General features: G+C 42.8%; 1 protein-coding gene across 1 annotated transcript in view; it reads left to right on the forward strand.

Annotated features, from left to right (window-relative positions):
- The window catches only part of LOC147716857 (uncharacterized), a 159,707-nt gene that overhangs the window by 108,639 nt on the left and 26,216 nt on the right, over nt 1-24,852 (forward strand). The window contains exon 4 of the mRNA XM_086923768.1: nt 4,338-4,498. Coding sequence (XP_086779894.1) covers nt 4,338-4,498 — 161 coding nt within the window. The remainder of the gene's footprint in view (nt 1-4,337; nt 4,499-24,852) is intronic.

Raw genomic sequence — 24,852 nt, forward strand, 5'->3', positions numbered from 1 at the left:
AAATTATGAGGCCAGATGTAAATGGTCAGAGGACTGGACCAACTTTCAAGAAAAAATGCTTGATTTTTTCAGGAAACCCTCACTCACCCTAGTGGTGACATGCTTCATCATCGGGTCCACTGGGAGAGATCGAATACCTCCCCAGTGTGCTGCGACGCCAGGAGACTGCGGCGCAGGTTTTGTGAGAGTGAAGAGTGAAAAAAAGTTTAGTGTGATTAAAAATGTCTGAGGTTGTCCCAAAAAATCATTTATTAACTGGTCAACCCGACATATTAAAATTAAATTAACTATGTGCAGGGAAAACTAACCAAATGAAATATACTGGTGTTTCCCTGTTAGGGGAAGGTCAACATGTTTCTGCCCTTTATGTGTGTGAATTTACAGGGCTTTCATCAGGACCAATACGCGAGTGTTGCCTCAGCAGGTATGGGCGCGCTAAGGCCCACCCTGCCAAAGGCTGTGAAAGTTAAAAATAGCACTATGTGTAAAAATGGTGCGTTAAAAGTACAAACCAAAAGGCTTGGGGAATTACCTCTGTTGCGAGGAGCCTAGAAGTTTGTACATAAAGTGAACCACGCCCCATAGATTCAGGAGGGGGGTGGGAGCGACAATGGCACACCGCCCGCAACGCTCAGCACCCACTCGGCACCTAGCTGTCCCCCGCTGGATCTCGTGGATCACGAGATGAAGCATGTCACCACTAGGGTGAGTGAGGGTTTCCTGAAAAAATCAAGCATTTTTTCTTGAAAGTTGGTCCAGTCCTCTGACCATTTACATCTGGCCTCATAATTTACGTGCTATATTCACTTCTTAAACGCCACACTGACGGACACTCTTCCTTTGTTTATTTACTTACTGACTGGGGACCAAGAGTGCCCTTGAACCCTTTCTCTCCCTTTGTTGACTGGTTTGTGGCAATTCACCTACTATCAAAACTGACTCGCTAGACAAGGGAGCTGATGTATCAAATGGTTTCACCTAGTCTCTATCTATGGGTAAATGTAATGGTACATATTATATAAGGGAACGATTCTTAGAAAACTATATATTTTACCTATCATTGAAAGAATCAACGTAGCCAAAATATCAAATATGATTTTGATATTCCCGGATTCTCTACAGTTTATAAAATAATTAAATAAGCCCTAAAATATGCTTCTACATCCTTCATCTTTAGACCAAGACCACAAAACTGAAAAAAGCAAAAAGGAACCATATTTTAGTGGCATCCCTAAACAACAAAACTCAAGCAGAATAATGTTAGCCCAGTCTTTCTTGCTGCTACCTTGTATAACAACATTCCATTGTATTGGCCTCTTCAGGAAGAAATAGAAATTTCAGCTAAACTCTTAATCAGCACCTTAGTCTTTTTTCTTGGAGCTTTTTCTCTCAGCGACGAGTCCTCAGGTTCCTTGGATCTGAAGTTTGATTCAATGACAGTGGTGTGTTACAGTACGTTCCCCCGAGGAGCCTCTGGAAGTCTTTGTTCCCGCAGTCGACAGCGAGGAGTTCTGGAGTTTTCAGCGCAGTCAGGCAGATTCTCGAGTCGACGGTGGTGGCTTGACTCTCAACGTCGAGACGGTCTAATCCTGAAGATTTTTTAGGAAAACTCTGTAGAAAGTTTCCAAACTGTCAGGTTTGTTCCATGTTGGTTCCCTTGGGGAGAACAGTGTCCAGCAGTACCAGCCAAGGGTTGAGAGACTGGATTGCCTTGGGGCTAGGACTAAATCTTTCAGTCCAAGAAAATCCAATTGCCGCTGTCAGCTTTAATAGCCCTCTCTTTGTCTCCTGCAGGTGACTTCTCACCACACTTTTGCACCTATTGCTGCTCAGGGAGTCCACTCCTTTTCCTTTGATTCAGGTACAGTCCTTTGTTGATGGAGCCTTGAGCTTGCAGTAGGTGCCGTCCTTCTGACTGCAAGCCTTCTGTGGTGCAGTCCAAGGGTCCAGCTTGGCAGTACTTCTTCGGATGGCCCAAGCAGTGACCTGAGGAGCTCATTCAGCTCCCCCATATTTATTCTCCATTCTGGGCTGGCAAGAGGGAGATACACCCCAACCAATAGGTTTAAAGTTACCTCTCTCTGCTATAACCACTTCTTGCGAAGTGTGTCATATTTTTGACCCCGAATGCACTGTTCTCCCATGAAATGGAGAACTTTTCTCCTTGGAGTGTGTTTGTGTAACCTAAACGAGAGGTGTGGCTAACATCTGACTACACTCCTCTTTCAGCCCCTCTCCTTATCTAACTAGGCTTGGGATGAAGGAAGTGGAGGCTTGGCTGACTCTGATGACATCTGTACTCCTGCCTTTCAAATCCAGCTCATCTCCCCAGCCTCCTTCCTCTCCACTGGCTTCCTAGGAAACACATCTTGTCCCACTAAATGGCTGAGTTGTTGCAGACCTAGCATATTCAAAATAGAGGCTGTAAAACACTGACCAATCAGAAAGAGGCTGCTTTAGGTAACTTCATAGTAGTATGTCCTAAAACTACTTTCCTGTAAAAGATATAATAAATCCAAACTTGGCAAGTTGTTGTATTTAACCATTATTTTGATCATTTGAATGATTTGCTAGCTAGCATCAAAAGGTAGAGTTTATTAAGTTTAATAAGGCCTTCCTATGTTACCCTATGGGGCTAGCAGCAATACAATAAGGAAAACTACTTTGGCTGTTTTTCCATACCAGGGCATATAAAACATTTTATATTGTCCCTGCTTTTTAGAACATGACACCCTACCCTTGAGGCATCTAGGCATCTAGGGCAGACCTTAAGGGTGACACATATGTAATAAAAAGAAAGTTTTGCTCTTTGAAAATTTGAAATTCAAAAGTCAAATTTGGACACACTTTTTTTTTAAAAAACCAGCCTGCAAGACAGGCTTGCCTTTAAAATGACTCCATACATCACAGCAGTGGACACTTAAGTGCATTAAATTTACTGGAGTCTCTAATCCTACATGCCCTATCATATACTAAGGACTTACATGTAGGCCAATTAGAATTACACTAGTTACCTTATACCTTTGGATAGAGCACTGACCCAGGGCCTGGTTATCAGAGCCCAGGGCACTTTCAGAGTCAGTAACTACCAGCATAATTTAAAACAAAATTGAGGTGATCAGGGCAAAAAGGATGACTTTCCTTCAGGTTGTAACAACCATGGTCTGTTAGGGTAGGAAAGTTTCCTGAAATATAAAAATAAACGTTATATATAATTTACAATAATAAAACACTTATCTGTCCACTAAATTATATGTTTTAAAATGTTTGATCACCGCACTTACCAATAAGCCAAGCTATCAGATTTCTAAGGTATGCAATCTACTGTTGTATGCTGCTATTTCGCAGCATTAAGGAATGATAGGTAGATTCTGGATATACTGGTGATGAAGCAGTCCAGACTGCAGACCACCTGCACATTGATTTTCCCTGTTGCAGTAAACTTATTCTATATTGTGAGGTTGCACCAAAGCACTGTGTGTTCTCGTTGGCATCAACAACATGTGGAATACCTCCCACTGCAAAGATGTCAACTTTTATAGTGTTTAGGGTATCACATCATTTGGAAAATGGATGTAATAATTTCTGAGAGTAATCATCTCATTCAGGAATTCTTGTAGCACACTCAAGAAAGTGACTTGAAACATCCCATTGCAATCCCCAACCGTGTACTGGAATGAGACACTTGCTGTGAAATGCAATCCTGCCTTTGTCTTTACACGTGTTGGTATAGCAGGGAGATTGCAAATTAGAGGAAACAGTTCTTGGGGCAGCTGATGTTCCAAGTACAATATAGTCTGCTGATTGAGTTGATATTTTTATAGTATCTCTCTCTGTTGCATAATGACAAGGTCTGGAAAGGGATGAAAGGCTCTTGGCTGGCGTATTCTGGCTATGGCAGGGACCAACTTTGGTGGGTAGACAAGTTGTCTTTAAAATTAAAAAATATATACTTTAAGCTTTCATAATATTTGAATACTTTATTTTGTAGTTTATACAGTCCTCAAACATTAGTCATCTAAAAATAATATTTATACAGTCTACGTTGATTTTTTGTAGGTACTTTAATTTCTTTTTTTATTCTTAAAGGTTTTAATTACACGCAGTGCAATGTAATTATTTTACATTACATCGCTGCTTCATCTATATTCTTCACAAATTATCCATGACAGATGTACTAAAGCTACACCTTAATAGTGCTCCTATTCTGTCATTTTAGTTATCGCCGTCACGTTTTGTACAATGTATCATGAGCTAGGCAAAAAATGGCAGATGTCTTACAGTGGTGTTACATGTATCTCTAACCATTTCTTACTTCCCTCTTAACCTTTGTTCAGTGAACCACTCCTCCAAGATTGCTGCTCACCAACCTCGGCGAGCTAAAATGGCGGAGAGTTCTGGAGATAGGGCCCCCAACTTCACAGAAGAGGAACTCCTTATCTTGACTGAAGAGGCCCTGTCTCATTACAACCAGCTGTATGGCTCTGCAGAGCAACAGGCAAGAAAGACCCACTCATTGTGCATGTAGTTGTATTTATAAATGAGAACATTATTGTTATAATTTTTTTATTTTATTTTATATTTTTCTTTGTTACAACAATTAATTATGAGCATTCCAAATACAACAAGCATTGAATATTGAAAATTAAATTATACAATAGACTTTTGGCCAAACACAAAGTACACAGTAATATAAGTCTTCTAAGGTTAAAAAAACATAGTCTAAGATCAACGAAGAAGGAGCCAAAAACAAACATTTAACATCAAGAATAAAGGCTACTGCTTCCCTCTACCCCTAGCTATTCCTTCTTTGGCCCTCTTTCCATTTGCATAGTGGCTCCCAGATTCTTCTCCCCAACCGTCTTCCACTCCTTCCCTTCCGGGCAAAAATTTTTTCCTCTATATTATATGCATATAGAGTGTTTGCCAGCCAGCATTGCATATTCGGAGGGTTTTTATCAAGCCATGCCCTGGCTATTGTTAGTCTATAGACAGCCATTACTACAAAAAGGAATTCAGCATATTCGGCATATTGTGTCTGCACATCGTCGCTCACCCCTAACATAATCAAGGCTGGCGTAAGTGTTATCGCAATATCCAATGAATTCGCCAAAAACCCCTCAATTTCCCTAATCAAAGTTCTTAGCTGTGGGCATGAAGCAAAGATGTGTACACTATCTGCTTCCAATTCATTACATCTGGGACAATTGATTCCTTGATTCCCGCCCCATTTAGCAATCTTTGCCGGCGTAAAGTACAAAGAGTACAATGTTTTGTAATGCTGCGATTGCAGCGGGCAGCACATAATATCGTTGATCCAAATTTCAATGAGTCATAAAAGTATCTTGAATCAATACCCAATTTATCTTCCCATTTTTTACTAAATTTATCTAAATCATCCTGCTTGTCTTTCACCAATGCTGCATAAAGAGATTTAATGGTACAATCTCCTGACAGTTTTATTTTCTCCAATATATCAACTTTATTAAAGCCTGCCGGACCCCCGACTTTGTTGTTGAGGAAACTTCTAACCTGTAGGTATTTGAAAAATCCCCTATTATCTAGCCCATATTTTCCTCGCAGCTCTGAAAATTGCATAAAGCCATCTCGTGCATACAAGTCTCCAATTTGTGTAACCCCCTTTAGTGCCCACTCTGCCATAATATAGTCTCCGAAAATTTCCTTTGGTAGTGACCTATTGTTATTTAATAAAACATATCTGTTGTATCTCCCAAGTTTTACCCTCTTCAAAAATGCATTCCATGTCGTAACGGCTGCCTTAACAGTTTTAAACTTAGTCCTCTTGAAGTAACTGTAATCAATACACTTTAAAAAACAGTTCTCTGCATTTACCCCAAGGGTTACAGCGTACACATCTGTAGACATTTTCTGGATTCTATCGTCGTCAGGGTTTCCACCAATAAGACCTTGAATATATTGCAGCACACAGGCCATATAATATAAACGAAAATCTGGTGCCCCCCACCCCCCCATTTTCTCTAGGGAGTGTCATGTACCTATAAGCTCTCCGGGTTTTACCTTGGGCCCAAATAAACCTATTACATATAGCCTCTATGCAATTAAACCAACTGGCTTCAATCAACAATGGTACAGCCCTAAATACATACAAAAATTTTGGTAAAATCAGCATTTTGATGATATTTGTACAGCCAACTAGCGACAGGTGCAGATTGTTCATTCTATCTAGATCTTTTTTCATTTGAGTTATCAAGGGATCCATATTATTCTCCACAATTTTACTTATCTCTGCCGTCATTTGTACCCCTAAATAAGTTGCCGTATTTGTCACTCTTCCATCATTACACCTTACCCACTGGTTTTTAACTATCTGCGTCTTAGTTGTATTCAGCTTATACCCAGAAAACTTGCCAAACCTCTCAGCCTCCGATTCAATTACCCTAATGGCGGCTACTGGTTCTGGAGTCAAAATAGCAACGTCATCCGCATAAGCTAGTGATTTAAGTCTACACCCGTTTATTACTAATGGCAATATTTGCTGATTCATTTCCAATTTGCGAATATAAGGGTCAAGGTACAAAGCGAACAGTAAAGGAGAAGAGGGACAACCCTGTCTTGTGCCTCTCTGGATGTTAACTGCGTCTGTGTAGCCTCTACTGACTCTTATCTTGGCCGTCGGGGCTATATATAGCGTTTGCATAGCCTTTATAAAACCTGGTCCTATGCCGTGCCACCTTAAAGCTTCCCACAAATATCCCCATGAGACCCTGTCAAAGGCCTTTTCAGCGTCAAGAAACACCGCTGCCATTGGATCTTCCAGGATATCTGCAGCATCGAATGCCGTAATTACCTGCCTAGTGTGGTGGGTTGTCCCTCTCCCTGGGATAAATCCATGCTGAGAGGGTATAACTAAGGATTCGATTTTCTTAGATAGTCTTTTTGCCATTATTTTTGAGAACACCTTTGCATCGGCATTCATCAAAGTGATGGGCCGGTAGGAGCCTGGGACGTCTGGTGGTTTACCTTTTTTGGGAATAACTATGATGTCCGCACCACCCCAGGAACTTGGAACAGTTTCACCCAGTTGTGCTAACTCCATTATTTTAAACATATCCACTAATAGAGGGGTCTGAAATACCTTATAAAATTCAACTGGGATTTGGTCTGGGCCAGCGGCCTTCCCAGATGGGAGTTCCTTCAGTGCTTCTACAAATTCCTCCACCTTAAACTTTTCTTCCAGCTCGATTCTGTCTGACTCATCCAGGTGTGATGACTCAATATCCCTCAGGTATGCCCTCATATCCTCCTCACATCCGTGCCCATCTGCCTGATACAGTTCCATATAAAACTGCCTAAAGACTTCCTTAATCTGCTCTGTACCTTTAACTTTAATTCCGTGACTATTTTTCATCTCCTTAATATCAGCCATCCCATCTCTCTGTCTAGCTCGCACCGCTAAGATATGCCCCACCCTTTCGCTGAGTTCATATGCCTTTTCTTTATTGGCTAGATATTTCTCCACCGTCTTTTTTGCCATCCCTTCCATGACTACTGCTTTAAGGGCAACTAAGTTTAGCAAAATCTGCTCCACTGGCGTATGTGCTTGTATGGCCAACATAAGCTCCTCCTCTGCCTCCCTGACTACTTCATTATTTCTTTCTAATTCCTCCCTTTCTCTTCTTTGTGATCTGATAACGTAGCTTAAGGTCTCTCCTCTTATACCAGCTTTAAAAGCATCCCACACAATTCCCGGTGATGAAGTACCTCTATTGATTGTCCAAAATTCATTAATCCATACCACCATCCTTTCCCTATATTCACTATCCTGAAGGAGTGCTCTATCAAATGTCCACTGTGTCGGCTCCTTATTTCTCCTTTGCCCAATATTTACATCTAATACGAGTGGGCTGTGATCTGATATGATCCTAGGTTCTCTTACTATCCTTGCACCTGCTATCAGCCCTCTTGTTATTAAAAAATAATCCAACCTGACTAAAATCTGATGTGGTGCTGAGAAGAAAGTACTCCCATCGAGATTCGGATGGCAGTGTACCCAAGGATCCTCTAAAGAGTTGTTCTTTACTAAATCTGCTAGGGCCCTATAAGTTCTTTTTTTCCTCCCCGAGTACTTCCTATTAGGGTCTAAAAAGCTACTATCTAAGTCATGAATATTCAGATCTCCACATAGTATAATAGGCTCAGGCCAACGAGCGAGTTCTGTGTCTAGAAATTGTAAAATATCTGGATCGTCTCCAGTAGAGCCATACACTGAAACAAGTGTGAAAGTTTCCCCCCTAAACAGTAGTTCAACTATAGCCCATCTCCCCCAGTTATCCTCCAACTTTCTCTTAACTATTATATCCTGTTTCCTCCCCAATATCGCCACTCCTCTTGTTTTAGTGTTCTGATTGGTTTTTGCCAACACCTTAAAGCCTAGTTGGTCAAGTAAACAGGCCTTGGTCCCCTCTATATGTGTTTCCTGGATACACACTAAGTCTGGTTTAAAAGATTTTAACAGTGCCGCTGTTTTTAGCCTCTTATTGATCTCATTAAGTCCACAAATATTAATTGATACAATTCTACAGGACATTTATACTTCTTGACATTACCATTTCCCAGTTTAACCAGCCGGAATTAATAAATACCCGTAGGTTGTGTACCTCAATCCCTACAACTTTTTTTTTTTAAATAAAGCCTTTTTTACCTCCTTTTACCACACCATAACTGTGCCCATAACCGTCCTGTATGTCTCTCCCCTCCCCTCCCCCCTCCCCCCCTTGCCCCCCGCCCTTTGGGAACCCCCCCCCCCTCTTTACAGGCAAATAGGCCAATCCTGGCCTATGTGTAGCCGACCGTACTCTGCAGTGTCGCTACTCTCTCCCATCCTTTCTACTCCTCTTTTCGATAGTGCCAAATGAACCATTTGGCGCTACCTTCTAACCGACTTATGGAGTTTTTGGTGGGGTTCTCCGGGGAGACTGTGATGGGGTTCTGGTTTTTGCTCCCCTCTCCTTCCCTTTGTTGGTTTCTTCGATTTCTGCCAGATATTCTGCCGCTTTTATCTCAGATGTAAACATTTTAACATAGCCTTTCCTGATAACTTTCAATCTAGATGGAAACAAGAGATATGCTTCTGCCCCTTGCTTCTGGAAAGGTCCAATCATCTGTCTTAATTTCCACCTTCTTTCCACAGTGACGTGGCAGAAATCTGGCCTCGAAAAGAAAGTATTTCCATCCACTGTAATTCTTGAGTCAGGTCTAGCTTTATCGATTATCTCCTGTCTTGCTAGGAAGTTACCCAAAAAAACCAACATTGCTCTTGGAAGTTCCTTCTCTTGTCCTCCCCGGGTTTTCTTTTTGTACAGTGGGTACCTATGTGCTCTTTGTACCTCCACATCCCATTGCCATTTTGAGTCAGGAAAGGCCTCTTCCAAGATCCTAACCACGTACCCTCTAGGATCCTGTCCCTCTTTTCCCTCCTCCAGACCCAAAAGTCTCACATTGTTCCTTCTTTGACGATTTTCAAAGCTTTCTAGCTTCCACTGGAGGTCTTCAACCACTTTTTCTTGATCCGTCTTAAAAGTCTGCCAATCTGTCACTTCGTCTTCCACCCTACTTGTCCTCTCTTCCACTTGTAAAACTCTTTCCTCAACCTCTTCCTGTTTTCTACTTACTTTCCTTAATGACAGTTGCAGTTTTTTTGTGTCTCTTTTCGCCCTTCTGCTCTCAGTTCTTGCCTCCTTTTGCATCTGCTTCAGGGTTCCAAACAGCATTTCTAGGGTTACCCTTTGGTTATCCTGCCTTCCCTCCTTTTCCCCTTCTTCCTGCTCACTTTCTTTGTAGGTCTCTGAAGTAGCGGCATAGTCCCATGATAGCTTCTTAGACATGCTACTTCTTGAGTCTCTTCCACTTCTTGTCTTCGCTCCTAGAGTACCCTTTTTCTTTTTTGTGTCTAATTCACTGGGACTGTTACTAATGTCTGAGTCAGGAGTACATTCAGTCCCACTTTCCTCTTCCTCTGTTTCCATCTCACTTGGTTCTGATGAGTCTGTGCCCTCATTAACCGAGAAAAACTCTGGCGAGCCTCCCCTCGCACTTCTGTCTGGGCTTTTATTATTTCTCCCCAAGTCCGGATTCAGACATAGCCCGTTCTGTAGCCCCTGCTGTTCCGTTAGACTCTGCGTACTGCCCCAGCTTGCCTCAGTAGCCTTCGAATGATTATTAAGCAGTTCTGCCTCTACTGACAGGAGAGCGTCTAGCATCTGCTCGTTATTTGTATTTACAAGTTGTTTAGGGACATTGTCATTGACCGGGTCACAACCCGAAGCCTTACCGGCCGCCAGCTCCGTCTCCTCTCCTCTCACGGCTTCTGCTTGCCGCTCTGTGTTCACCATACCGCCTCCTACGCTGCTTCTCTGTTGCCTAGCAACCGGGGCTTCGCTTGCGTCCTCGCGGTCTACTGCGTCTGCTTCCGCGTTTGTCTCCCTGCTGATCCTCTGCTCGCCGGTAACCGTCGATTGCTGCTCCCTTTGTTGCTGAGTGTCTGCGGAAATCTCTATAGTAGGAACCGACAGAGGGGTCCTTGCGGTGAACGACTCTGGTAAGGTCGCTTGCCTCTTTTGATCCCTACCGATTCCTTGAGCTGCATGCACTCGTTGGGGCTTCCCGTCTGGTGCAATATCCTTCGCAGATTTATGTAGTGCTGATCGGGTCTCAGGTCCCGCTTCCGATTTCTTCTCCTGCTTCTTTGCTGGTGTGTTCTTCAGATTTCGGCCCGAGATATCCGGCGCTTTTCTCGCAGGGGCTGTTTTTGGGATAGCCCCCTCTCTCACAACGGCTCCTGAGGGCTTAATCGGTCCTGCTGCTGTAGCTTTGTCCTTATCCGCCGACATCTTCGGAGGCACTTTCACACCGTTGAGCAGACTTTTCCAATAGCTCAACCAGTCTATCAGTTTCTTCTTCACTCCTCTTACAGGGAAGACCCTCAACCAGTCTGGGCTGAGTATATCATCTGTGGCAAGGAAAATCCGGTCAGTCCGAACCCACATCCCTGGGGTCACCAATGCTCCATCATCCTAGGATAGGAGAGAGTATAGAATGCGACTTCTCTCTACAGAGCCACGGCGGCCATCTTGCCCTCGATTGAGAACATTATTGTTAAACATGGCTAAGCATTAACATTGTCTGTATTTGCAAACATTTACAAACATCATATAAGAAACAACATTTTGAAGCATTACTATGTTGGGTTACTAAACGTTGCCAGGGCTGACTACATGGAATTCTTTCTAAACTTTTAATAGTGCCATTGTTAACATAACATTATTTTTAGATTTTCTTTTTAAAGCTTTGTAGGCTACATATGTTGCTCTGCTTATTGTCTGAGCAAGGTGAAGCGAGAGTTTGAGTGGGTTCTGCTGGTACTCGAAATTAATAAAAACTGAATAATAACATTTCTAACATATTGCTAGCCTTTGTGGTTTTTCATACCTTTATTAAAATATGAATAGATTTGTCTACCTTACAACACATTTAAATCCCAGATATATATTTATATCGTGACCAAGGCTCCGTTGGAAACCGAAACACGTTGAGCTCTACAATGGTGAAGGAGAAATAAACATTTTAAGGGAGTGGAATGACTGATGTGGAGGAAGTTTGAAATATATCTTCCACATTCTGCAACTCCCTTAAGTGTTTATTTCTCGATCATCATTGCAGAGCTCCATGTGTTTCGTAGCCTTGGTGGCCACAATAATGAGTGCCATCTTGAAAGTGCATTACATCCACCAAGTGATAAAAAGATTAAAGAATTACTTCCAGTCCTCTATGTTGGAGCACAGTTCCATTTCTTAAGGATAGAAATTATTTTTGTTTGTTGAATATTTGCGCTGTTTCTAATCCGAATTTCACTGTTAGAAATGCTTAACCACAATCACTGGTGTGATATTTGGGCCCTAGGCCCTCATACTAACATGAGGTGACACGGACACAGGAATGGTGGTTACTTAACTGGCCCTGAGCACGTGCGCTCAGCCCTTTTTATTTAACAGGGTCATCTGACTGATGACACCTGTGGTGGGTGGGTGTTCAGTGTGTTAGAACATGCTGAACACTAGAACGCTGACTCTACGTCATTACATCCCTCCCAAACTTAGTGAAAAGTCAAACCAAAGAAAAGTCTGAAACCTGTGGGAGAAAATACAGTTACAAATAAAACTATAACCCAATAATGACGACTCCCACGTAGTCTTTTCCGTTGCCGGTCAATTACTGAACAACGGTGTCTTTTCTTGTCTTTGCAGACCTGCAGCTCGGAGGTGGGCTGTACAGTCTCTCCTTTCCTGTTCCACATCCTGTGAAAGTGCAGATGGAATGGTAGGGGGCACTTGTGTGTTAACTTCTGCCGCATCGTCCTGGTTGAGGTGTTCTGTTCAACTGGTGTCTGTTTCTGACAGGATCTGCAGTTGCAGGATATCCCTCTCACAGATACCTCTCTCTCGTGGGTGTCCCCTCTCACTGGACGACCCGGAGGCCCTTTGCTGCCAGGCTTCCACTGGACCGGTGGACTGCCGCCTTGTCGCTCCAACGGCGTTAGAGGAGTCGCTACGGGTCCTGTGTCCGTGTCCGAAGCTCCCCATGAAAAGGGTGTTGTTGGCACTTGTTCTGTCGTGTTCTACCCTTGTTCTCCCAGGATCTCCAGAGCAAGCTTCACCGGTCAATCTCTCGTCTTGAGACCTGCTGCCACCGGTGTCCCTCAGGCCTCTGCCCCTTGGATAATCACGGTCCTGTGTCCGTTCCATCGAGGGGTGGTTGTTGCCAACGGACTGGCCTGCTCGCCTCTGTCGTTCCCGGGTGACCTTTGGGTTTGCACGTAGATGTGTACTCCCAGTGGTGCTGATGCTTTTCACGTACTGTGTTCGAATCTCCATGTATCTTATCACTATCCCCATCGGGTGTTCTCCTTCTGGTGTGTGTTGGGGTGGTCTGTCGCGCGCACCTCTTTGCTCTTCTCCTTTCCTCTCTTCTTCCTTCGTCGTGCCACTCTGGATTGGTCTTCTCTTTCTTCCTTCGCGACTCGGTCTGGTCTTCTATCTGGTTGTTTGCTCTTACCGGGCTTCTCCGTGCTGCGTGCACTCCACACGTTTCCCCCTCGTCTTGTCCAAGTACTCAGACACTGTCTTCACTTCGCTCTGTGACTGGACTGGTCGTCGCGACCTTCTCTCGCTTGATTACTTATGGCTTTTACTTGATGTCGTTAGACTTTGCTTCAGTCGCCTTCCTGGTCCTCTTTGTGGACATCTACTTTGTTGTTCTCTTCACAGATGTCTTCGCCGCTCTTCTTGTCAGATGTCTTTGTCAGATCTCTGCGCTCGCTGACTTCTTGCAGGTCAGCGTCCTCCTTTTGACCAAACTAGCAGGTCTGCTTCTACCTTCTTGCAACCAGACTGGCTGGTCGGCTTCCTCCTCCTTGCAACCAACTGGGTGATCGGCTTCTTTTTTTCTTGCGACCAACGGGGTGGTCGACTTCTTCCTCCATGCGAGCAACGGGGTGGTTGGCTTCCTCCATGCGACCAACGGGGTGGTTGGCTTCTTCCTTGCGACCAACGGAGTGGTCGGCTTCTTCCTCCATGCGACGAGCGGGGTGGTCGGCTTCTCCCTTGCGACCAGCGGGGTGGTCGGCTTCTCCCTTGCGACCAACAGGGTGGTCAGTTTGTTGTGACTCTTCATGCTTCTGGTGATCAACGCAACCGCTCCGTCGTCTCTCCACAGTTGCAGTGCTTTGGCGCGCTTCCCACTGCGCTCTCCTGTCCCTTTTGTGATTTGCTGCTTTGGGCGGTTGCCTTGTAGTCTTCTGTTCCTGAAGCTGTTGCCACAGACTTTGTCTTGCTGTGCACTTGCTGGTGCTGGGTTCCTGAATCACTCTTGTGTTTCTGGTGGTGCTCCTGCCTTTTCCTGCTGCTGCAGCAATGACCTGTGGCCACTGTCAGTGTGTTCTGCAGCTCCTGCGCTGCCTTTTACCTTGGGCGCTCTTCCGGATTTGCTGTATGTGCTGTGCTTACTGTAGAGGTGTCACGTATCCTTTGTGTGCACAGATGCTCTAAAACTGCCTTTTTCGTGTATGCCCCTGTCAGGGCATCATGTATGTGCACTACACAGTCTTGGCTGTGGGTTGCAAGTAGCTGTCCCAGTCTTTCATTCAGTGGGCTCAATAGTGTACTTTGGCCACTAGATGGCAGTGTTGCTTTCTTTTCCAGGCCTGCCTTTCCTGTCCTCGGTAGTTTCTCCCCTATTGCCGGTTTTATGCTTGATGCCATCGGGGAAGTAGCACCTTCATCGGATGACCTGGCTACTACTCACAAATTCTAGCTGCCTGGCATTGGGACCACAGTAGGTGCCTCTAATTCTTTCCTTTGTGAAGACGTGTGCATTTGCGTGCACATGATTGAAGCGTCTCTGTTTTCCTTCCCCTGGTGAGTCTTCTCCCCATACTTGACTCTGTCTCTTGGTGCACTTTGTCCCCCGCTGGGTGTGCGGGGACACTCATTGCTACAGGCAGTCTGTTTGCATTGCTGGGAGGGGGGTGGCTGGCTTCAGTGTATGCCGGCCGTTGTCTCCTTTCTAACTGCAGGCGGGTAGGGAGACACTCGCAGGCTGACAGTCCGGCTCTGTATTCAGGCCGTCTTTCTCGCCTGCGGAGGCTGTGCGGAGTCCATGCAATCTTCTAGCACGGCCCCTGGGAACAACGGCACGCTACTGTGGCTCGTCGACTCGCACCCACACCCCTGCTGGTGCCTGCTCTTTATTACGCCTGCCAACAGATGTTCTCTCAATGGCTAGGCACAGGCATGCACACAGCTGCTTCTTGGGGCATATGCCGGTAGTCCGATACCACCAGAGGACTCCGCTTCCCCGGTGAGTCACTTCACTTTCGTTTGAGGCCGGCATTCTCGCTGCCTCGTCTGTGCTCTACCCGCCCGCAGCAGCTTACCTGCCGTGGTGCCGCACGTTTCCTTTCGCTATCGGCTCCTTCCCCACCTGCAGCAGCTTCACTCAGTTCATGCGTGGGGTGGGGGTCAGAGCTGCTGCTTGTGGACTGCGGGGCCTCACCACGGGCCAGAGTTCATTTTTGGCCGCAGATGCAGGGTGGGCTCCTGCTGGTCTCGTACCGGTCTAGGTCGCTTTTTTTCACCACAGCCCCTCGCTCACTCACCAGGCTCGCCGCCTGCCTGGCGAGTCGTCGCGGCCGATGCGGGTGACCTCCGCTCGGCTGCCACTTCTCCCCCACGGCTCTTCCACTTAGAGGCGACTTAAGGCGGGCCCAGGAGATGCGGGGTGGGCTCTCGTGACCTCATCTTCACGCCTGGGGCAAATCAACATTTCTCGCCGGGGCTCGTCGCACGCCTCATGCGAGCAGGCGCTTCTCATGCCTTCTCCAGGGGGGTGCCCTCAGCATGGGCAGCTCTCTCCCCCTTTTCCTAGATTTTCTGCTGTGGCACGCAGGGGCACAGCTTCCATCTCGTCGCCATTGTGGTATTTGGGCCCCAGGCCCTCATACTAACATAATGAGGTGACACGCACACAGGAATGGTGGTTACTTAACTGGCCCTGAGCACGTGCGTTCAGCCCTTTTTATTTAACAGGGTCATCTGACTGATGACGCCTGTGGTGGGTGGGTGTTCAGTGTGTTAGAACATGCTGAACACTAGAAAGCGGACTCTACGTCATTATAATTGGCAACGTTATATTGACCATTGTGTAAGCATACGTGATTCAGTATATGGTCCCACGATCAGTTCATTATTACTTACCCACGTATTAGTCCCAAATGGGCTTAATTAATCATAATCTATGGGTTGCTATTCCTGTATACATGTAGTACTGACATAATTAAAAAGATAAACCATATATCATTAAATAATGCAAGCCAGAAACCGCACTAAATATAATATATCACCCACCAGTGGGCTCAATCTATTGTCTTAATGACTATCCATGATTATATTAATTTAAAAGGTACTTTAATCAGCTTCTCTTCAAAATGGGCATGCACAAAAGACTGCCTACATTAAAAAAAAAACATCTAAGTGAAAAAATGTCTAAAAATCTAAAGGGACAGACGAGACTATAAACTGGAGCGAATTTACATGTTTTCCCAAAATTTGACATTGTAAGGAGACGATGTATATATGGGTATAATAAAAGTAAACAGGATGCATAATTTACTTACGTTCTAATGTAAATTCTGATGTGGAATATGAAGGGATTGACATCAATACTGTAGGGCCCAAAGAAGCCTGGATGAGTTTCATGCTTTACAAATCAACAGAAGAGTACAGCAGGGAGCAAGGAGAGGCCAGCGAAAACCCAGAGGAGGAGGAAGAGGCCCAACAGGAGGGGTTGGAAAACACAAAGAAAAGACAACCGAGGAGAATGTGGTAAAAGGGACAAGAAACAGCAGAAAACAGAAATGGAACAAACAATAATAAATTTTACTAATGAGCAATTAAACATGGCTGAACTCCAGCTTTTATTCTTGGAGCTGTCCTTTTGCTCGAAACCCTCATTGAACTACCCACAAACAAGAGTAGGCGTTTGCAAGATAAGTGATACGTTTTTTTTTATAAGAATTGATAAATTCGTAAGATAATTGAGTTTGTTAAACATTTTTTAAATAAAATAAGTTAAATGTACAAATTTTTGTCCGAAAGTGACCAGCAGACGTACTGATTTGCTAGGGACCTTACTTAACCTTGAAACCAATGCAGAGAGTTTTGATACCATAGAAGAAGAGCAAGTGACTGAAACTCTAGAATTAGATGGAAGCCAGGATGCAGGTATGTACCTTAGGCCACACACGAGATTTGTTGCAAAGATGCCCTCCTACATGGTAGATGCATTCTCTGAATGTATAATTGAGATGAAACAATTGATTTATGTTCATAGGTGGGAGGAACAGGTGATCCATAGCACGGAGATGTAAAAATGGGCAAGGCACACAGTTTAGTGGTTTAGGTTCATTGGTAATTTATTTATTATGTGGAAGGGTCCAAAGGCTCAGTTGATGAAATTGTTTCCCTGATAAATGTGAATGATTCCAATTAACATTTCACTAGCACTATTAGGGCTATGTCTGTACTTTTCCTGGATGTCGAGATAACATTTGAGAATAACAAAAAATACGTCCAAACTCATTCTGAAATCCAACAGCCAGAAACAGCTTTTTACATACAGACAGTGTTGACCCCATTATTCTTAAAGAGGGTATTCGTAATAGTTCTCCAGAGGGAATAAAGATTAATTGCAGTACGAAAACAGCTTGTGATAAAGCAAGGGAGGATACTATTCAAAAGCGTCTAAAAGCACAAAGCGCTATTCATGGTTATCTGGTTGTGGAAGAGTCAGTGAAAGTAAAACATTCAGACTGACCACCATGGAGCATGGGCCGGATACTGGGACCAGGTGAAAATGTTACCTCTTCAAAGTCCAGCGTGGAGAGTACAGTATGAGGCTGCGAATAGAAAGGAGTCTTTCAGATGGGTGTCGCTGTAGCGAGAAGAGCAGGCCGTGCATAAATGGATGGTCGTCACTGTAGCATGAAGATCCTGTCTGGCGTTATGGACGGTCGTTGCTGGTGTTTTATGTTGGTGGTAACTGCGGGCTGTCAATACTGTAGCATGAGGTGCAGATCTCATATTGTCACTGATGGCTGCTGTCGTGCAAAGAGTCGGGCTCGCTGTAGTTTCACGTTGGCAGTCAGCATGGGTGGCAATATCTTGGTGCTAATGTGTCTGGTAATAAAGAGCTCAAAACTTTAAGAGCAGCTCAACTGATACCATCCGAGGGCCCTCTTGTGGATCAGGAACTCACTCCAGCAGAGGCCAACAGGTCCAGGCAGATCCAGTGCAGCAGATCAGCTAGGCAGATGCAGGGATGCCTCTGGAGTTTGTCACTGTAGCTCAGAACAGGAGGTCAGTCAGCTGACCCTTGGAGTCACTTCAGGTAGCTTGGGATGAAGGAAGCAAGTCTAATAATCTTTCCCAGACTGCATTGAGGCTTCAGGTAGCCTGGTAGTCCTTTGGGAGGCTGACAGTCCTTCTTCTGTATTATTCACTAGTCAAGGAATGTACTGATGACTAAGGGTCCTATTTGTATGCCTGGTGACCGCTTTGAAGTGTGAGAAGCCTCTGGAGGTTTCACCTTTCAGAAGTGCATGGAATTAGCTTCCTCCCTGCCCTGTTCCCAGATTCCCAGATACCGAAAGCATTAGGAGGATTTTAAATGTGTTTCTTAGACACCAGGCATAACATTCCCTCCTGCTCTCAAACAAAAAGTATCACTTATTAAATGTAATAAAGTAACCCTATGTTATCCTACGGGAGAGATAGGCCTCACAGTAGAGAACAATGAATTGGTGAGTTTTCATTATCAGGATATGTAAAGCTTAAAGGCACATGTGCACATTATCATTACATTGTACCCCGCCCTCTTGTGTGTTTAGGGTCAGCCCTAGGATTGACTTATGTGTATTAAATATGGGGATTTCGGCTTGGTAAAAGGTTTTTTTTGCCAAGTCAAATTGGCAGTTTAACTGTCAAAAGCAGACAGCAAATGGCTGGCCTGAGATAATTTTAAGGTGCTACTTAAGTGGGAAGCATAATACATGCAGCAGGCCCACTAATAGCATTTAATTTACCAACCCTGGCTATATGGTATACCACTTTACTAGTGACTTAAAAGTTAAATAAATATGGCAACCAGGTATAAGCCAATTTTACCATGTCCTAGGAAGGAAGAGAAAGTACTTTAGCAATGGTAAAGTGTGCAGAGTCCTAAGGCCAACAATAATGAATTTAGCAAAACAGTAGGGGAGAAGTAAAAAAAAGTTTTTGGGAAGACGACCATGAGGCTGACAGGTCAAACAGACTACATCACTCAGGTATAGCATGATAGATGGAATACCTGATTCAGTGAGTGGAGGAGACAGGGAAAAGGCACTACGGGGATTAGAAAACAAATATATACTTGAGCTAGACGGAATACGGATAAAGCAATGGATGTTCATTTATGGGATTTGCAGTTTTAAAACTATTAACCCATTCAAAATTAACTATTGTTTTGGATAGAAATGAAAGCGATGTTTGTTTTAAATTTTTTTTTTTTTTTTTTAATGTTTTGTTTCTGTTCCAGAGAATATTGGAGGTCAGGCCACACTCGTAACAGGGAAGCTGATTGAAGTAACTTCTGAACTGATAGTCTCATGGATACTAAGTTAAGATATTTGATTAAGCCTACTGGCACGTGATCTCTATTATATTTAATTCTGTATTGGGTTGTATATTTTAATGATAAATAGTTAATTTTGTTTAAGTGGTCGAAATATATGGTTCACAACACGTAGACAATTATGATAGATTAAGTCCACTTGAGTCTTGTATGTGGTAAAATATTAATTAACTGATAGTGGGACCATATTACACAATGGTCAAAATAACTTTGGTTTTAGTTCAATATTTCCTTGCGTGAAATTTTGAGATGAAACAGGGCAAATTCTCAATGTATAAAAATTATTTCTAGCACTAAGAAATGGAACTTCGATGACCAGAAGCATTTCTTTTAATTTGTTACACTTGGAGGATATAATGGACCTTCAGGATGGCACTTATTATTGTGACCAGGGCTACATTGGTAACAAAATGCATTGAACTCTCCAGTGGTTAAAGAGAAATAAACACTTTAAGCACTTTATGGGTGCTTGTCACCCGGTGCAGAGGTAATTTGATATATATATATATATATATATATATATATATATATATATATATATATATATATATATATATATATATATAGTGATCAATGAAGTTTGCTCCCAAAAAAGCGTAACCTCAATTAAATTCATTTTGGGCAAGAAATCTGAGAGCGCGGGTTATTGGACATATCTTTACAATTACATGCCGATTTGTGGGCTGCTGGCGTTCATCGCGCCACCGATCGATGGGCGGAGCTTCCAGAAGGGGCACTTGCCTTTGGAATATATATATATATATATATATATATATATATATATCTCCATGGTTTCCTCTTGTGATTCAAGCAAAAGGACGACAAGCCACACCATCCAGGTACCGGAAACTTTGTTTATTCGGGCATAAACAGACGCGTTTCGAGCTCACGGGCTCTTGGTCACATATATATATATATATTATATATTACCTACTGGCGGTCGCCAGTAGGTAGTTATAGTTAGGATTTTTTTCAATGCAAAATCTCAAAATTCTATTGTGAATAACTTTAGCGTCGGTTGACGAATCTGCCTGAATATTTCCTCAAATTTGCCTCGTGGAGCTCCGGTCCTTCCCTGAAAATTTGGGGGGGGATTCGTGAAGCGGGGGCCGAGATAAAAGGGGGGTCCCAAAACGTGTTTTCCCCATGTTAATTTCCATAGGGTGGTTGAACTCACATTTAGCCCGAACGGCTGAATTGATTTGCACCAATCTTGGCAAAATTGGCAAAATTGGCAAAATTGTAGGGACTGGTAGCCCGATGTGCCTTTGCTATGTCTCAAGATATGTGCTCCAGTGGATTTAGAGTAATTGAGGTTCAAAAAAATATATATATCTATAGGCGCGCAAAATAATTTGATTTGCGCGGGGGAGCGCCCGGTACGCGCTCCGGGTAGCGGACCGGGGAGCGTAGCATGGGGAAAACCCAGTTTATTCACTGCGTCACCTCAACGACCCTTTCTTGCGTCAATATGTCCCTTTTGCATACATTACACCTGACGTAGGTATAATGTGGCGCAGTAGCTTACAAAGTGACGCATCTAACCTAGATGCGTCACTTTGTAAGTATGACTGAATAAGGTGCATTTTTTACAGCACTGGTGCGTCACAAAAAGTGAAGCACCGGTGGCTTTAAAGTGACGCATGGCCTCATAAATGAGGCCTTCAGTCTTCTAGTCATGTGTCATATTAAATATATGACGTATTATGTCGGAAGTACTTACAGATACGTCAGTATTTCAGACGTATCTGTAAGCGCAAAAGTGATGCATTGCTGGAGTGTGTCACAAAAATGATGCAACTCCAGCAATGCATCCTTTCACATGGGGCCAGGCCCCATGTGAAAGGGCCTGCATCAGTCTTACGCCTGCTGTGATACAGGCGCAAGATTTGGACGCAACAGCGTCATAAAAGTGACACAGTGATATCTCATAGATTTCACTGCGTCACCTCTACGACCCTTTCTTGCGTCAATACGTCCCTTTTGCATACATTACACCTGACGTAGGTATAATGTGGCGCAGGGGCTTACAAAGTGACAGATCTACCTAGATGCGTCACTTTGTAAATATGACTGAATAAGGTGCATTTTTTACAGCACTGGTGCGTCACAAAAAGTAACGCACCGGTGGCATTAAAGTGACGCATGGCCTCATAAATGAGACCTTCAGTCTTCTAGTCATGCGTCATGTCATGAGTGATGTAATATGTGACATCATCAGCAGTGCATTGCAGGCGCGCAAGTTATAGTGAGTCCAACTAACTATAACGTGGGAATTTCATTCATATATATATCTATATATATCTATATTATTATATATATTATTATATATATATTATTATATATATATAATATATTATTATATATTATATATATATAATATATATATATATATAGTAATATATATATATATATATATAATATATATATATATTATATATATATATATATATATATATATATATATATATATATATATATTAAAAGTAAAAGAATTAAATTTACTACAGAAGGGCGCAGGGGAAAGCCCTTTCAAACCCAAGTCTGCATTTATTCCTCTAATGCCAAAGGATGCAATCGACGTTTTTCATGATCGCGTCACAGAGGAAATCAAGGAATTAAACTGTTCCATCAACCATAACAAAAAGGTCATCCTCAGTCAACGACAAATTGCTCTGAATAGACTAACAGATAAGCTAGCCAAGGATGCTTCTGTTATTATTAAAAAATCTGATAAAGGGGGCAATGTGGTCCTATGGCCAAAACAACAGTATGATTTGGAAGCCAAGAGACAACTAAATAATAATGAGTGTTATGAATTGACATCATGGAGCAAATACAACAAAGCAAAGGAAAATTAAAAAAAATAACTATCAAAGTGGAAATCAGATGGACTGATATCAAACGATGAGCATAAGTTTTTGTTCAACGCCCATCCAAGGTTGCCCTATTTATATTTACTCCCAAAAATTCATAAGAACACTGTTCCGGTTCCTGGTCGCCCGATTATTTCGGTGATAGGAAGTATGACGGAAAATGTGGGCTCATACATTGACTTCTACTTACAGGACCTAGTAAAAACAATGCCCTCATATCTTAAAGACACTGGCGATTTTTTACAGCACCTTAATGACATAACCTGGTCAAAGGAATGGATTTTGTTAACTCTTGATATAGAGTCTCTATATACAAGTATAAGGCACGATTGTGGTCTACGTGGTGTGGAACATTTTTTGAATACACGGTCTGCTGAATATGCCATGCATAACAAAATGTTGATTTCACTCATTTCATGGTGCTTGAACAACAATTACTTTTCATTTGAAAAGGAACTGTATAGACAAAAGCAGGGGGTGGCCATGGGGGCCTGCTTTTCTCCGAGCTATGCATGCTTGCATGTAGGGTTTTGGGAAAAGCAGGTCCTCATGAAGGAACACAAAATGACATTTGAAAATAATGTGATTTCATGGCTTCGTTATATAGACGATGTTTTTGTTATTTGGAAAGGCAACAAGCAGAGTGCTTTACAGTTTGTGGAACTTTTGAATGATAATGAGTTCAATTTGCACTTTACATCTAACATAAGTGATACCATGCTTGAATTCTTAGATGTTCAAATAGTAATAACTGATGAGACACTTACTACTACAGCATATAGAAAACCAACTGCTGGAAATGCAATATTACACGCATCTAGTGCTCATCCGCGCCACCTAATTGCCAGCATACCCTATGGTGAATTGCTGCGTCTTAAACGCATTTGCAGCACGCCGGAACAATTTAACATTTGTAGTCGGACATGCTTAGATCGCATGCGAGCTAGAGGGTATAGCGAGGACATCCTTGACAAAGCCATGAACAAAACTAATGAAAGACTGAGATCCACCCTGCTGCCTAGCACCACTGAGTCAGATCTCAGTACAGCAGACAATAACAGTTCCCCAAGACTAATCACCACATATAGTAGACAGGAGCGCAAAATACGGAACATCATGAAAAAGAATTGGCCCATTGTTCTCACAGACCCTATTCTTAAAACCACGTTATTAGAACATCCTAGCGTGACGTTTAGGAAGTCTAGGAACTTAGGGAATCTCCTATCTAAAGAGATTTCCACTGGATCTACCAGCATAAAAACATGGATGCCCTCCAGTAATGGATTTCGTAAATGTGCTACGTGTAGGGCATGCAACTTTGGAGCCAACACTGCCACTTATAACACCCCGTTTAAAAATAAAGCACACACCATCAGAGGGAAATACGACTGCCGCACTGAGTACGCTATTTATGTTCTCACATGTACCTGCGGCTTGCGTTATGTCGGCAGCACAAAAAATCCCGTATATATGCGCATCCTACAACACATTCGTGCCATCATCCATAGTGACCCGGCATATCCGGTAGCCCGGCATTTCAAAGTGAGTCACAACAAAGACGTTAATTGTCTTACTTACTTTGTAATTGATCAGGCACCGTTACCTAAGCGTGGTGGGGACAGAGATAAAGCTTTAAGGCAGTTGGAGACGAGATATATTCTTAATCTCGATTCCAAGCATCCTAATGGCCTTAATGACAGGGAGGACATGCACACCTTCCTGCTATAATGATTATTTTTCCTGTACCCGGTCCACCAATTTAGTTGGTCTTGTCACTTTGGTCTTTTAAAATCGCCAGTAGTCTATATGAATGTAACACAAGATGTAATTAAGTTTACTAAGATCTTTGAGCGACTCTTACTGAACCTATGATTGTATATCTCTCCCAAGTATCACTATGTTTTTAAACCTTTTATACTATCTTGGTTGCACTTATTTCACTCAGCACTTTATATAATGGGAAGTCGACTTTGCACATATCTGGTTATCTATTGCTCTAGAAAAATAGCGGCTTGAGGGTAGAGAAGCTACCCTAATTATAATAGGTTAGCACTAGCACTTTATAAATAGTATTCTTTTCTTAACCAGCAACGGGACCCTTAGGCGTGCCACTCTTGTAGCCAATATATGTACTTGACCACACAACAGCTACGTTATAGCCAGTTATTAGATTAATTGCCATTTTTGCACAATCATTTTAACATAATATTTATTTATGTAAATTACCATTTGACCATTTTTTATTGGAGGTATATTTTTCTACTATTTTAACATGTTTATATGTTATTTATTGATTGCAATAGGCTTTACTAACTGGATTACTATGTACAAATACGACAGTTGTATTAAGTGGTTTTAAGTATTATGTCAAGGGCTTGATATGGGTACACGCCAATACGCATTTAAGCGGTCATATTTTCGGTTGCAATCTTAACTGCATTTGAAAGAATTTCTATTTGTTGTGCAATATGTATTATGCTGCTATACTTATATTTATATGACAAAGTTATAATTCCCTGTGCACATCTAAGACACTTTAACACGCTAAAAAAGTCTGTTTTCTATGTTGATTTATCACTAGAACACGTGGTGTGATTACAGAAAGAAAAAACGAGTGTGTGCGCTATTTAAGGTGATACAATGGGCAGTTCCTGCCCGAAACGCGTCATGCCTACCTGAACTGCTGTTAAAATGGATAATAAAAGTTCGC

The sequence above is a fragment of the Lissotriton vulgaris genome, chromosome 5, assembly GCF_964263255.1.
Source record: "Lissotriton vulgaris chromosome 5, aLisVul1.2, whole genome shotgun sequence".
In the NCBI taxonomy this organism is placed as follows: Eukaryota; Metazoa; Chordata; class Amphibia; order Caudata; family Salamandridae; genus Lissotriton; species Lissotriton vulgaris.